Source organism: Melanotaenia boesemani, chromosome 16 (genome assembly GCF_017639745.1).
Source record: "Melanotaenia boesemani isolate fMelBoe1 chromosome 16, fMelBoe1.pri, whole genome shotgun sequence".
Classification (NCBI taxonomy): Eukaryota; Metazoa; Chordata; class Actinopteri; order Atheriniformes; family Melanotaeniidae; genus Melanotaenia; species Melanotaenia boesemani.
In genome coordinates, this window is record NC_055697.1 from 23,415,525 (window position 1) to 23,431,187 (window position 15,663).

The 15,663-nt window shown below is 39.4% G+C and overlaps 1 protein-coding gene across 1 annotated transcript in view; it reads right to left on the minus strand.

The window, feature by feature from the left end:
• lrpprc (leucine-rich pentatricopeptide repeat containing) overlaps positions 1 to 15,663 on the minus strand; it is a 66,379-nt gene that overhangs the window by 4,950 nt on the left and 45,766 nt on the right. The window contains exons 29-35 of the mRNA XM_042010263.1: positions 13,877 to 13,997; positions 13,099 to 13,225; positions 9,901 to 9,989; positions 9,604 to 9,808; positions 6,400 to 6,527; positions 6,149 to 6,264; positions 906 to 980 (exon numbers count right to left, since the gene is read on the minus strand). Of these exons, the coding sequence (XP_041866197.1) occupies positions 906 to 980; positions 6,149 to 6,264; positions 6,400 to 6,527; positions 9,604 to 9,808; positions 9,901 to 9,989; positions 13,099 to 13,225; positions 13,877 to 13,997 (861 nt within the window). The remainder of the gene's footprint in view (positions 1 to 905; positions 981 to 6,148; positions 6,265 to 6,399; positions 6,528 to 9,603; positions 9,809 to 9,900; positions 9,990 to 13,098; positions 13,226 to 13,876; positions 13,998 to 15,663) is intronic.

Consider the following 15,663-nt stretch of genomic DNA (forward strand, 5'->3'; position numbering starts at 1 on the left):
ATGGTGGAGAAATCCCCCAAACAAATCACAAATACTAGAGCCACGGGGGGAATAATTCATAAAGTTGCATCCACTTTCCCAGAAGGTAAATAAGATTTACAATCACCAATTCAATAATTTAGTCCCTGTGGTAAACTGAATTCAGCTTTAGGAACAGATATATGTTTGGTCAATAAGCTTGTGGTCAGTTTGAAACAGAGATTTTTGCTACATATATGGACATAAAAGTGACACAGAACACACTTTCAAAGTTTTCTTTCTCATTCTTTAATAGATGGCTCATGGGGAAGAGAAGACATGAAGAAAATATCTGTTAAAGTTGCAAACTTTTGTCTGTGTGTAGAGTCGTATCTGCAACCTTGGGTTTTGGGACCTTTGTTGTCAAGGATACAACAGTCTTCAAGGATGTTTCCAGTTTATTTAAAACAAGCCATATTAAATATTTAGAGGCATTCTGTGTCTGTTATTCACAAAAATCACTTATGATTTACTTTACACTTGATGGCTGTGTTGCTGATGTGGTTTGTTGGAAGTTATTTGTGCTGAGTATTTCACGTACATCTGCAAAAAAGATGGTTTCTGTTATGTGTTTATTAGCTTGCAAGACTCTCAGCATCATCCCATTGTGATCTGGAGAGAATTAGACCTTAAAAAAAATCTGCATGTTTTGAGAATCCATTGACAGCTACAGGTAGAAATAACAGCAGTCTTTCAAATAAACAAAAATTTGTTTAGGTGCTGCATCATCATCAGTTCTGATCCTACGCCCTTCTACTGCGAGTCATTTTAATTCACATTCTGTCCATTTCAAAACAAACAGGTGTTGATCCAAGACCACTATAGTCGTTTTAAAATCAGATCCAGAGGAGATTTAAAAAAAAAAAAAAAAACAAATGTTACTATACCTGACCAGGACTCTGAGCTTTTTGAGACACAAAGGACAGCAATGCCTCTTTCTGTTCAGCCACAGCGTTACAGCGCTGCATGGAGACAAAAAAACCAAACAAAACATTTGTGTGAGATTACACGGATTCCTCTTAACTTTTTTTAAGGTCAATCAGACTCTCTAACCTCTGCTCTTTGTGTAGGTGCAGTATATAAACTTCCATGCACTCCAGGACACCCACGCATTCACAAAAATACTCGTACAGTCAGGGTTACACTCGGGTTAAAGGATAATTATGGATCTAATAACGACTCATTTCTTTGAGAATTTAAATGTACGCACTTTTCTCATCAGAAAGCATAATTATCATCACTTAGTCACACTAAAGGCCATTTCTACTACTCAGTGGGTATGTAAGTGTGGGCTAATCCTGAGCTGCTCCTCATATGATTGTCTCCTATACAGTTTTAAGGCTTGAATTAGAAGACAGCAGGAGGTTAAAAAAAGAGATGGGAAGCAGACAATGAATAAAAGAAAGAACACAAAGATTGAATGCAATTACTATACTAAAATGGGGGACCTTCTTGCACCAGAGTCTGTTTTTTTTTAGTCATTTATCCAAATAGTTTATTGGTATTCACTCACAACCAGTGTAAATATGGAGTTTACTGTCAAACAGTGAATACCAGGGATTATAAAGATCCCTGGTTTAAGTGAAGATGCATCAGATTCTGACTCCTGGTGATACATATAAGAAAAACTTTTTGATAATGCACTGCCTGGACAAAAATAAATAAAGTAATGAGTATGTGTGTCCTTCCTGAGCTCCGTCTTCAAATCAGCACATTTTGTTGAATAATCGTCACCACCATATATAACAGAAAATAAACAACTAATAAAAGCAATACTTACTAATATTTCATGCTATCAGCTGTAAGTATGATTATGGCACACATTTATTTCCACCAGAAAATCATTCTCTTTTTTGATAATGAATTGATAATGGGTGAGTTGGCCCACCATGTAAATTCTTCTCCATCACATCCTGAATTTTCTCGATGGGGTTAAGGTCTTAACTCCGTGGTGGATGGTTCATGTGGAAACTATGAATGAACCACTCTTAAGCAATTTTGAGTCAAATGTATCCTTATTTTATTGTCTTGGAATATGCCCATGCCATCAGGGAAGAAACAAAACATATAGATGAAGGGGGAAAAAAAACACAACAAATCAGCAGACCTAAATTTCTGGGGCTAAACTCAGTGTTCAGTTAGACTCAGATGATGATTTTTTTTTTGTTGTTTTTTCTCTTATTTTTTGATTGGGAGTCAACGAAACATACAAATGAACTATTTACTGTAAAATCTGATTTCTGCCACATGTTTGACTGCTTGTAATAAAGTCTTGTAAGCATCAAATAATCTCCCCTTCCTTCATGTTTGTGCAGGAGGTGCATTAACGTCACTGTGAGTGCTTGTGTTCTCTTGGCTGAGCAACAGTGAGGTCCAATTCCAAGCCAGTCGTAAACTAACGTGTTTCACTCCTTCTCCACCTCGTACAGAATTAAAAGCGAGCGGCCTGTAAGGCTTTTAAAAGCACCACACCCACACACCCACACACACACACACACAGCAAGCAGCAGTCTTTTCTGAGTCACTAAGTGGCAGAATGACTTCAGTACAATTCAGGCAATTAGACCAACACTACGCCACTTTACTCTTTGAAGCAACTTTGCTCCATGCTCTCACTCAATCTTTCTGTATTTTCTATATTTTTTTCCCTTGCCACATCCAGCGCTCCCAACGGCGACACCACAACCGAGCGGGCCAACCATCTCCCCCTGCTCCTCACACACACTGCTTAAAAGCCCTGCACACCAAGGGAATGCTCGCTCCTCTTCCTCAACCATCCCAGCGCACACTCGCACGTAAAGCAGTTGTAGACGAGTCTGTTAAGCGCCCGCCTTGCCGCTTTCCTTCTTAATGACTTGACTTCATCCCTTTTGCTCCCCGCCGAGCTCACCTCCTTCTCTCCTGATAGCCTTGTCATCATTATAGTCTGCTTGCCTACTTAAAAGCTTTTCAGAGTTTTGGTGCTGCTTCACTTATGATGGGATGGAGGAGTTGGGCTGCTACCCTCCAGTGACCCTGGAAGAGCAGCTTGGAAGAGGGAAGGGAGGGGGTGTGGAAGATGAAAACAAGCCTAAGGTAAAGTTTAATATCAAGCTTTAACAAATAGGAGAACATGTTTGAGAACAGTCTTTACTGTGAGGCATCCATGTTGCTCAAGATTTCCTTGTGTTTAAATATTCAGAGCTTAAGTTTCTCATTTCTGTTATGTCAATAACTTCATTATTAGTGTAATCTTTATAGTAAGACTGTGTTACATTCTGCTGCCTCTTATTGCTCTAATTTTAACATAAGGTCTTGAATTTTGACTGCAAAGTGACACATTTTTATTTTCTGTTCTGTTTAAATACACTTAATATGCCAAATACATAATAAACTTTTTAAACCTTGTAGCTGGCCCAGTTGGAGCTTATCTTAATTCAGCTGATAAGTTCAAATACTCATCTTAGCTAGAAATGAATCTGCTACAATCTTTATAATTAATCTATTAGTTTGTTAGATTAGAATATCTGGTACAGCATTGCAATGGTTCTTATTTTACTTATATGGCAGAAAATGTTGTGTTGCAGTCAACAGCAACAGGTCCAGTTTCTCTATGATGAATTATGGTGTCCCACAGGGGTCAGTTTTGGGACAGCGTCTGTTGTGAATTTACACGCTTTCCCTTTGGTCACAGTATCCCAAAAAAGGTGTTCAGATAACACGTTAAAACCTCTGAACTCTGAAAGAGCTGCCTGAGAAGATCAGTCAGCAAAGTCAGACTCGTCTTGTAAATCTCTTTATAAAATAGACGTTTATTCTCTCATACTTTCCTAATTTTATCTATTTATTTTGCGTATTGAGGAAATTGCTGTCCTACAAACACATTTCTATAGTTGCAGTGTTAAGTTGTTTTACTTGATTTTGTTATTGCACTGTGAAGCACTTTGTAACATTTGCTTGTTAAATGGTTTGTTAAAAAGGAATGAGATGTAATTACATCAACCTCAAATTTAACTGCATCTGATGAGTTATCTTCTTTATTCATCGTTCTAATTTCAAAGTGATTCAATTTACAGTAAATCCAATTAAAAGGAGAAAATGATCACTATTAAAAATAAATGAAATAATTAAATATCTTAATTTCTGCCTCTGATTCTATAATTCTTTGGCTGAGTTTGGAAACTTTCCATTTGCAAACTAAATTGCAGTTATTGCCACTAGTTAAACGCGGTGAAAAACAATGTTCCATTCAGAATGAAGAAATGGAAAATAGTGACATCCAGTAACCTCATATTTGTAAATCAGCTTGATCAATATCTGCCAAGTGATGCTGAACACTTAATCTTTTTCTCTTTATTGTGTAAAAAGAGAAGACGACAGCCTCTTCTTACAGACAGACCATCTGTGTGGGTGCACATCACAGCTTCAACATCATGTAATCTTAGTTGATGTTTAAATAATAATAAATATGGGAATAGTAAGTAATGTATCTGTTCATTAACATGCATGTTAGTCAGACATCCCTGTTTAAAAATTGAGAGGGATAATCACTCAGGATGTCAGAGAGAGATGAAAGACTTAGGTCAGCTTGCAATGTGTCATCAGGTTAAGTTGCTGTATCTGACCTAACTGTTACAGACTCCCCCAAAAAACCCATTAAATTTATAAGATCTAAGATCGGTATAAATCACCTGTTTAACTGTATATTACAACAGTATGTTCCTGTATGTTACTCCTCCATGGCAGCATATGCAGCACCAAATTTAGTAGCAACCGTCATATTTTATTATGATAGACCATGATTTATGAAATATCCATCCAATATCCTTAAACCTTAACATAGTTCAGGGGTGGAAAAGACAAAAGCTACAATGATGTGAAAACACGCAATATTCTCACAACATCTTAGCTGCTGTCATGTGGGAACATGCAATAACCTAAAAAACTGACTTCCTGCATAAATCACATTTAAAAATGATGAGTTTTAGTAATTTGATGAAAGTCATATTCTGTATCTGTATAAGTGAGCTCTCTGGTCACATGCAACTGAATGACTGAGAGGGGTAATCACTTAGTGAATGAGAGTATCACTGCTAGAAAGGATGAAGTAAACATCTAAATGTTTATGTCTTTCTTTGAGAATTCCTTCATCTCTTATGTTGCCTCGTCCTCTCCATCTTCCCTGCAGTCTCCCACTCATCTAATTGCAATATATTCATGTCCCCAGGCTCAATGCAAAGTCATTGACCTGTAATGTATGAACTGTGTTAAATAAGTGAAGTTGTGGGCGGCTAATTTCAGACCACCAGACTCAGCGGGTGGAATGTGGGTAAGCGTTTCCTGACAAAAATGTGAAGCTGGATGAATAAGTCAGCAACTGTGGTGGAGGAGTGTTTCCATCATCACTGGAGTCTGACAACTGGATGAATGCAACTGGAAGCTGTGATGGACTAAATTCATCTTCTTGCTGATTATATGTATTTTTTAACCATATTTTAATCATTCTGACAGATACTGGCAATCAAATAATGCTTGCATTGGACAAAAATCTTCCATCCAATTAAAAAAAAAAAAAAAATCCCCAGACAAATCATCCAATCACAGCAGGGCATGAGGAGTATCTGCACTTAACCGTCTGAAACTGAGAATTACAGCAACAACTGGTTGTTTTATTTGTATTTTAGCAGGTTTATCTATTAACACATCACACATTCAGATTCGCTCAGAAGCAGTGTGGGTTTTTCTTCTATTAAGAGATCAAACTTCTTTTGTAATACCCCCATCTCATCTATAAACAACCACAAACACAGAATCATTAGGGAATGTATTATGAGGAGCACAAACTGAACAGAAAGCCAAGGATTATGTCTTCATGTTTAAATAGTGATGAGAGGAAGTGATAAACTGAAGTACCGTGTCTGTCTCCATTTGCATAAATGTTTGTTAATTTAGCTCTAATTTTGTATATTATCTCAGTTTCTGTTGACAGTAACCACACACAGTCCACACTGCAGATTAGCCAGATCACAGACACAAAAAAGAAAAACATTACATATCACAATTGAATCTTTAAATATACATTTAAACATGTAGCCTAAAAAATATCAGTCATCACACATAAATGTTTTGGCTCTCACACACAAATACTCACAGCCAGCATGAATTTGGCGTCCTCCAATTTGCCCATATCGAGCAGCTGGAGGAAGAGATCTGTAGCTGGTCTGTAGCAGGCAAAGTGGTTGGCTAGTCTCTCTGCCATAACACTCACTGCAACAGAACATGCGCATACATGTCAGATTTTTGTTTATTTCACTGCTAGACTCTTTCTAAATCAGTCCATTTGTCAAGTGTTGCTCTCTATATATTGAACATGTATGCATTATGTATGTTTGTGTGTCTTACACTTGTCTAAGGCTTTGTCGTTGTCAGATTGCAGGACTTTTCTAAAGATGAAGGAAATACTAGGGTTGGTGCAGTCTGGACTGGTGTATAGTCCTTCCAAAAGCTCTACAGCTGACTCTATATCACCACTGAGGAGAAAAAGAATTTACATGAAGGTTAGTTAATTTACTTACGTTCAAAACAACCCACTGTTTCTGTAAAACATAAACCTAGACAGACTTTCTTCTAAGGGATGTAGATATTTGTGGAAAAGGATGTAAAGTAAAAGAAAAAAAAGTCCCTGGTTTCCAACCTAATGACAAGAAAGATAGATTTAAAAAATATTTTATTTTATTTATTATTTTTATTTTACTGTATTAAGAGGCATTGTGGAAGGTCCAGAGAGCCACTTGCGGCTCTTTATATAGCCGTAGGCCTTCTTTTAAAGGTAAGAGACATTTTACACCTAACAATGCGATTAGTTGCAGCATGTCATCCAATTAATTGCGATTAAAAATTTTAATCGTTGCCCAGCACTAGAAAAAAAGTTAGATTACAGCCCCGGACCCAAGAGTATTCACTGTGTTGTAAATCTCATAAACCAATATTTTTTTACAACAGTATACTTAGCAAAGTTATAAGTGAGACAGCAGCTACACATCTTTAAAAAGTCAGGATGATGATGGATCTAGACCAGTGGTTGCCGACTCCGGTCCTCGAGATCTACCATCCTTCAGGTTTTAGTGTTTTACTGGTACAACACACCTGATTCAAATAAAAATGTTCACCAACAACAATGAGCCATTGATTCAAGTCAGGTGTGTTGCAGTAGGAAACACCAAAACCTGCAGGATGATAGATGCTGAGGACCAGAGCTGGTGACCACTGATCTAGACTAATAGAATCAGCGCTGAAAGGCTTTAAAGCAGGGCTACTCAATTCGGTCCTTCGAGGGCCGCAATCCAGCAGGTTTTCCATGTATCCCTGCACCAACACACCTGAGTCAAATTAATGAGTCACTGTGTAGAACCTGATTGGCTGTTAGAGCCACCTAATTTGACTCAGGTGTGTTGGTGCAGGGATACATGGAAAACCTGCTGGATTGCGGCCCTCGTAGGACCGAACTGAGTAGCCCTGCTTTAAAGGCAACACATGCTACCATACAGAAAAAGTAATTTTCAGGTAAGAGTTAGCACATTTCAGCAAGACAATGCTAAGATCTAAGCATCTATGCAGGAGCATAGCTTCATGATATAAAGTTGCTCCACACTGCAAGTAAAAGTTGCCCTTTTTTGCCCATGTGTGACACATGAAAAGTCTGAACAGTACAAATGAGATTTTTTCAAATCAGACCCAGGTCACTTTTAAACATAGTCCTAAATCAGATACATATGCATTTCATTTGACTCTGACATAATTAAAGTAAGACAGGAATCACAATTCTGCAACTGAGGCGAGACGTGCAAACAGAGCAGGCTGCGTGTGACATCACATGATCTTCTGCACATGTAGGTCACTTTCAGGCGGTAGACTGGAATCTGATGGCTAATGTGAACAACCGTGATTTGCATTTTACATCTGTACTTTAAGAGAATTTTACATTAAAATATCTCTTTTCAACTCCAGTAACAATATGTGGCAATGAGGCTTTGGCTTTAAGGAAAGATAGCTGGTTATGAAACATCTACCAGCAGATATCTTCATCTCGTTTAAATAAAGGACATACTTCATTTTAATATTAGCACTGAAAATTGAATGCAAACTAGCCCAACATGGCTGTAAAGGCTGGTGAGAAAAACATGCAAAGTATGTGCAATATTTAAAAACGAATAACAAGAACCCCAGTGCTGTTTTTAAACTTTTAATAATATAAAAATATATATATATATTAGTTTCCTTTTTACCAGTTACAACCCTCCTCTTAGTACAGACCAACTCATTCTCCCACTCTGAAATGTTTTTTTCTGCTGAGGTTTCCACAACCAGACAAAATCCTGCACACTTAGGCACTACAAAGCTAAAGCAACTCAATCTGGCAACCCAAGCTCACTACTAACACTTTACGCTCCCCGCTTCCCCTGCCGTCAGCCGTAATGAAAATTTAACAAACACTGTGTGTGTGCCTCACTGTGTATGTACATGTGTGAGTGTCCAGAGGTAGGGGAACATATCTACGCTGATTGTTGCGACTGGGACCGTCTGAATAATTCAGCATTGGGCCCCTCTAAATGTGGTGCTCTGCTTTCCGGACCTGCTTGCTTTTCCGCAGCAGCTCTTAACCAGTCAGCTTGACTCAGATACATTGGGGAAGCACGTGTCAGAGAAGCTCAGAGCACTGCTCCCAGAGGTCAGGGTTCAAGCTGACAGGCCCGCGCTGCGATGGCCAATCAGGCGTGACACCGCCTTGCTATTTTTCACTTCCTGCTGTCCCTCCAAGTTGGCACAGGGATGCTGCTGTTCGAGCTAGGGGACCATGCTAATGCGGCAAGTGGCGCGATGAAACTTTGATGCACAATGTGTTTTATGATTTTGTTCTGTTGTTTGAGAAGAGACAGCAACAGTGGAGGATGGGTGTTGTCATAACATTAAAAGGAGTCCATGAATAATCTTATTATGCCTGTGTTTCCTATTTGTTCTCGAAGCCCCATTCACCATGTAAGCTTTTACTGCAAGAGTATGTCAGCCTGGATCTTGTCACACTGCTGGTGGTGCATTAAACTGTTAAGTCTGTCTAAAAATGTTTACACAATTAGATAAATAATATATTTCTCGGGTAACCTACAACTTTGCTAATCCACCGATTTTTATTTTTCTGTTTGTTGTGTGTACTGCATATAGCTAAACATGAGTAGTGTTAGTCTTAAAGGAACAGCTGTCACTGAAGTTCAGATTTAAGAAAATCGATATTTGAAAGACTCCAAATAGTTCAGTGTCACTCGTGTGTGATCAAAATCCTGCTGGATTTTACTTATAAAGTCTGAAACCTTATAATTATACACCAAGGATGTCCAGTGTTGGTCCTTGGGGGCCACCATCCTGCATGTATTAGATGTTTTCTTGCTCCATCACACAGCTTGTTGTCAAGTTCTGCCCAAGCTTGTTAATGACCCAGGTCTAAGTCAGGTGTGTTAAGCAGGAAACATCCAAGACCTGCAGGACATCGGCCCTCGAGGACTGGAACTGGACATCCCCATCCTAGACCAAGCATAAACCCGATGGTCTTACTTATTGATGTGTGCCAATGCGGTGTTGTTAACAAACACCATGCTGGACAGGTTGAGGTTCGTGCCGAGGCCCTTAATGATTGACTCCACTTCTTGGATGCCTGCCACGTCACCAATGTTACCCAAGCCCTGAATCAGTCTGGTGATGGCAAGGTTTGAGGGCACGTGATCTGCCTGAAGCATGGACTTCAGTTTCTCGACAGCATCTGTAAAAGCAGTGCAGGAAGGGAGTTAGCTTTGGAGGATTTGTATTCACATTACTACATGTGCGCATTCAGCGCGCGTGTTTGCGTCTTACCTGTGACCTGACCTCTCTTGCTGTATGAGATGATGAGCAAATTGTTGGCAATATCACTCAGCTTGAATCCAGGGAAGTGAGATTCAGCACTGAAGGAGACAAATATTAATGTGATGTTAATGTTTCAAACCCCCCCCCAAAGAAGGCAAAAAAGAAGCTAAAAATTGTGACAGGTGCTTTTGTGTGTCAGGATTTGAGTGGCAAATCAATGTGCAGAGATGCTTTATGTTACTATTGATTTCAGAGGAATGTTTCATCAATATCCTGCTGTATGACCATTTTCCTGATATTTAATACACTGAATTTAGTTAAAAAAAAAAAAAAAAACATCACCAGCATTTATTTTTATCTAAATGTGTTTCTGTTACCAGAATCAACATGATTTGACGGTCAGATTATCCAACAATAACTGATGGAAAATAAGAAAGGCGCCTCTTGTGTTTTGTTTTTTTCCCCACAGATAGCGCGTTTAGGGCAAGAGGTTTTCCTTTTTATTTGTGTATCCTGTAATCCCTTCTGGGATGATAGGTTGTCTGTGAAAATGAAAAAATGTATCTATTTATATTGTGATATCTTGATATTAGATCACGTACACATGATTTTATCCATGTATGACTGATGCTACAAGAAAGTCCATTATTTCTAACTTACAGCTGATACTATGGTATACCATTAAGAGCAAATCTTGATAATCTGCAATGACTGACCTATCTATGTGCCATCTTAAGCTTTGAATTCTGTGTCATTATGAGGCATCACATTTACAAAAGCATTAGACTCCACAGAGACAAGAGAGGATAAACCTATGAGTTGAAAGATATAAAACAGAGAATAGGAGCAAATCTGATTGGCAGCAAGTCCAAGCATCAAGTAAAGCACCTGCTGTGACCTGAAAATAATACAGACATCAAGCAGTTGATTGAAGTAGGTGAAAATGTTATGTTTCTTCTTGCTGAGCTCTCTTGTGTGCATTTTCGTACATCTGTACATGGTATTATATAATACTGAGGCTGGAAGAGGCTAAATGCTACAGTACCGAGGGCTCCAAGACCTGCTCCAGCTCCCCACCATCTCCTCCTGTGTGTGTGTGTGTGTGTACATATATATATTTACTGTCCTTTTCATTTCTTTGCCACTAAAACCTCAATCAAACTTGCCTCTGCCTTTTTTTTATTTATCAATATAACCCTGCAACCAGATTAATCCTTTCACTCAATTGAGCATCAAGCTGGCAATCCTTATCACCACGGCGACACCAGGCCAAGCAGCATCCAGCAGCTGCTGTGACAGGGTCATGCCAAAGATTGGAGCAGTAACAGGGTCGTTGGCTGATTGTCGTGGCGACCGAACAGCAGGGGTGTGGGTCAGAATTATTCTTATCAAGTGGGAGAAAATCTCTCAAGGCTGTCTCTCACTCACCTTTTTTCCTCCCAAACACACACTCCCCTCCCCACTCTCCTCCTCTTTCTAGGGCATTTTAGCCAATGAATTCATCCTCTGCCTCTTTCTCTCATCATCACTCTCTTCCAATCCCTTAATCTCACCATAAGCACCCTGCTGCTCAATTCTGTACAGATTACCCAAAAAACAAACAGACACCCTCATGCACTGAGAATTAATGCCTATAGCGTCTTCATTATCCCCACACATGATTAAATCTAGCCCTCCTCCTCTCGTTCACTCCTTTTTTCCCATTTAGCCCCTTTTATCTCGATCCTTTCCTTCCCATTTCAATCTTTCCCCGACTCTCCTCTCAGCTCATTTCACTTCTCATTAAGAGTGCAGATAAACTAAGCTTTTATCCAGGCGGGGATGCCATAAACCAATTCAAACAGAGACTGGAGATGGGTTATCACTCATATTGCCTTGTGCTTGTTGAAACATGGGCCTAAAATTGATATGATTATTCTTGTAATAAAAGAGAGAACCGTGTAGAGAGCAGAAAACAAGGAAGAGACTGATAATGTAATGGATGTTTTTACATGTTTTTCCTCTTTCTGTTCAATTTAGTCACTGCAGCTCTTCTTTCAGTGTGTGTCATTATGTTATTATCTCTTTGCTTCTGTGTTTTCTTCTGCAGAAAGAAAGTGATATAAAGAAAAGGACAAAAGGAGATAAAGTAAAAGTAGGAGATTAACTAAAAAGACAAACATCGGAGAAGATCCGCTCTGTGCTAAGCTTGGATCTGTAATACCGCCGTCTGTACATCCATTTGTCTCCAGGCTAAAGCTCTGACATGGCCTCGGTAACACAACAACACATGATACATTACTAATTGGAAGAAGATTGAGATTTCCGCACAAAGTCATCCGTTTCCCAGAAAACCAAAAGTAATCTGAACATCCGAGCGTGTGTATCTTGGGGCTTAGCATGAACCATTGTTCATATCCAGCAGGGTTGAGTGTGTTAACATACAATCAGTTTTATAATCCTCATGTCTAGAGAAGAGCTGCAGCTTTAGCCTGATGTGACCTCAGTTGCCACCAGCTGAAGATGACAGGGAAGTAGCAGAGCATTAACTACACTACATGTTAAATTTGGTATTTTTCATGTTCAGAACCAAAATAAAAAGCTGAGCCATGTGTCTGTCCTGACGTTAAATATCCCACAGATTTTAAGTCTGACATATAGTGACGATCTGAACCTACAAAGCAGTGAACTCGGATGATTTCTAGGCATTTAGTTGATGTTAAATATGGGTTAAAAGGACTAACAAAGATAGTTTAGTCCAAAGGGGGAAAAAATTAAATAGTGGCTCATATTTCCTCAAAGAACCACACCTAAGGGTCAGCTCCAAAAACCAAAGATCAAGTCTTTCTGTGTATGATGTCCATACCTTTCAGACCTGAAGAAATTCTTGGGAGTACATCCTTTACATCAGGCTGATACTTAGGCAATACATAATCTAGTTTTTACAAGGTATCTCCCTCAAGGAGGAGGAATGAGGAGGAGGAGGAACAAGAGAGATTGCTCCTGTTGGAGAGACGGTGAGATGCTCAGCAAGGTGGAGCAGAGTACTGCACAACTACTTGTATTTACACAGTGTAACTAGCATTTTTATGACTTCCACGTTACTGCCCTCCACCCCATGACAGGTGGCTTCTCTCAATGCTATTGAGAACAGTCATGCACACCTTAAACATGTGCCAAGTTTTTTTTTTTTTTCTTTTTTTCATAATCCTTTGTGTGAACACCTACATTCCCTTGACAACCAATGCATCCTCAATGGCTCCCTCAGCCAACAGGGCACGGATCAGCTGGTCATTAAGGGAGGGGGTTAATGCCACGCCCTTTTTCTCAGCCTCTTTCAGCATCTCAAATGCCTCTGCAGACAGAGAACAGCAGGACAAAAAGGAAAAAGGAATTTGTAGAGGATGGAAAAAAGGCAAGAAATACAGACCCAAAACATATTGTGAAAGCAACCCCTGGATCACAAATGTTTCCACAGTCACCCTACTGTACGGGACTGCAACTAACAATTATGCTGACTGTAAAAGGACAGAATAAGAAATTTATTTCCATTCACATTTCATTAAAAAGTAGTTTGCCAGCACATGAACTACTTTTTGTTTTTTCCTTATTCTCATATAAAGAACACACAGACATGACAGAAGACCTCTACCTCAACTGGAGTGTGAACAGAAATTTTTGCACGTCTACAAAGTTCTAGTTTCTCCATGCACATGGAAGTGCGAAAAATAAACTAGATTTACATCATATGTGCAAAATATGTGCATATTGCATCAGAACCAGCTGATTGTGTCCAATAAAGACAATGTTTGTGATATCACTTTAATGGAAAACCAAGTCATACACCCTTAAATAAAACTCCCTGCTTTCTATAGGTTCAAATTAAAGCCTTAGCAGACTGGAAATGGAAACTGTAAACACACTCAGATGGTTCAAGACTTTAAAACCAGCTTCCTTTGTGTTTAAGTGTACTCTATGATATGTGGGACAGCCCCCTGCTGCTTACCTTTAGCCCTGCCCTTCTTACAAAGAGACAGCAGACGGCCCTGGTAATTAGCACCGATTTCTTCTGTCGGGGCTGGTGGCGGTGGATCGACCTGTATGGTGGCAGCTTGTTCGTACCACGTCTGCAAATGAAACACACACAGAAAACAAAGCCAAAACTTGATTTTATGCTTCCATAAAAACAGTGAAACGTTCAGTCTGAAAACATGTTCAGCTGTTGAAGAGTGTGTGTGTGTGTGTATGCGTATGTGATGGTGCAATAACGGCGGGGCAGCCAGGGCAGGGTCCCCTAATGCTTGGTCACCCATAAAGCAGTGAGGGGAGGGGGTTAAGCTGTATTGGCTGGGGGCAAATTAGGTCTGGCACCCTGGGGGCAGAGGAAAAGTGTGTGTGTGTTGAAGTGTGTGTGTTGGAGTGAGGGGGTGTCAACTGGAGAGCCTCTGGGGGTCACCAAGTTCGTCGCTTCAGGCAACAGCAATCAGTTCCTGTCTCATCATGCTTCTTGCTGCAGGAGCATGCAAACCAAAGATGAGGAGCGCCGTGAGGAGGAAAAGAGCAGAAAATGCTCATTTAAAGCAAAACTTCTTTGTTCTTTCTGAAATTAAATCATAGAGATGAAAAAAAAAAAACTGATTCTTACTTAATTTCAATCCAGCTGAGCATCAAGCAGCAGCCATATGGTGGCATTTAGCTGCTGGCTAAATTAGTCAGGCATTACAGATTTATAGACAGATCAAGCTGTAATTCCTTTCACCGACCAGCCTGTCTGATTGACTACACTTTAGATCGGAGCTTCAATCCTGTTTGCTCTGCATGTAATGAACATAGGCTTATAGTGGAAGAGGCGGGGGGAGCAGCCAGTAAGAGTTTGCTGAGGTTTTTGGGGGGGTTAGCTGTGAAAATCAGAGGCCAGGGTCAACTTGCTCTTTGGTTAATCTATTCAATGAGCAACAGTTTTTAATTCAGGAAAAAAAAGTACTTGTGGTGTTATCAGAGTGAAAATAAGTGGTGATGATGGAGAGCAGCTTCGCTTGTTTTTGTGTGTACAGTTAGGAGGCTGAATTAAAGTTTCAGTTGTGATGGTTTCCTTGTGACTATACTTTTTTACTGGAAATGAAGAAAATTCTGTAATTTAAATTTTTGGGAATAGGTTTAATATTCTTCCTTATTATGTACCAAGGGCACCTCTAGTACAGTCAAGGCAGCGTTCATTATTAACTTATCAATAAATATTGCCGTCTATGTATCAATTTTTTGCTGTAAATCTGGGATTAGGTCACAGTGGCTACAGATCCAACCCTCCATGGTCCTTGATAGAAAAGCGGGACCTTACCTACAACAAAAATGAGTGTTAACTGGCTCTTCCCTGAGACATCTTTTCCAAAAGCAGATGTGTGAAACACCACCCCTGGGAGGCATCTAGAAAGCATCCTGACCAGGGGCCTCATTTATAAAGCTGGCGTAGGTACAAAACTGGCGTATGCCAATTATAGTCAACTTTTGGGATTTATTTAATAAAAAAAAATAAAAATAAAAAACTTGGCGGGAGAACGTCCCTACTTCCACGGCAACTCTGACCCTGCTATATGCACAAAATCTGGAGAAACTGGAAACTGTGACACCAAAGATACAGAATAAAATCAGGGAAATGATGTGAAATGTGAGATATTTGTGCAAAACCCGATATTACATTTTAAATCAAGCTATATATTAAAGCTATAAAAAATTTATAGAGGCACATTTGATATATTCCTAAGAGTGCATGCTCACTAAATAAATAAGTAATCA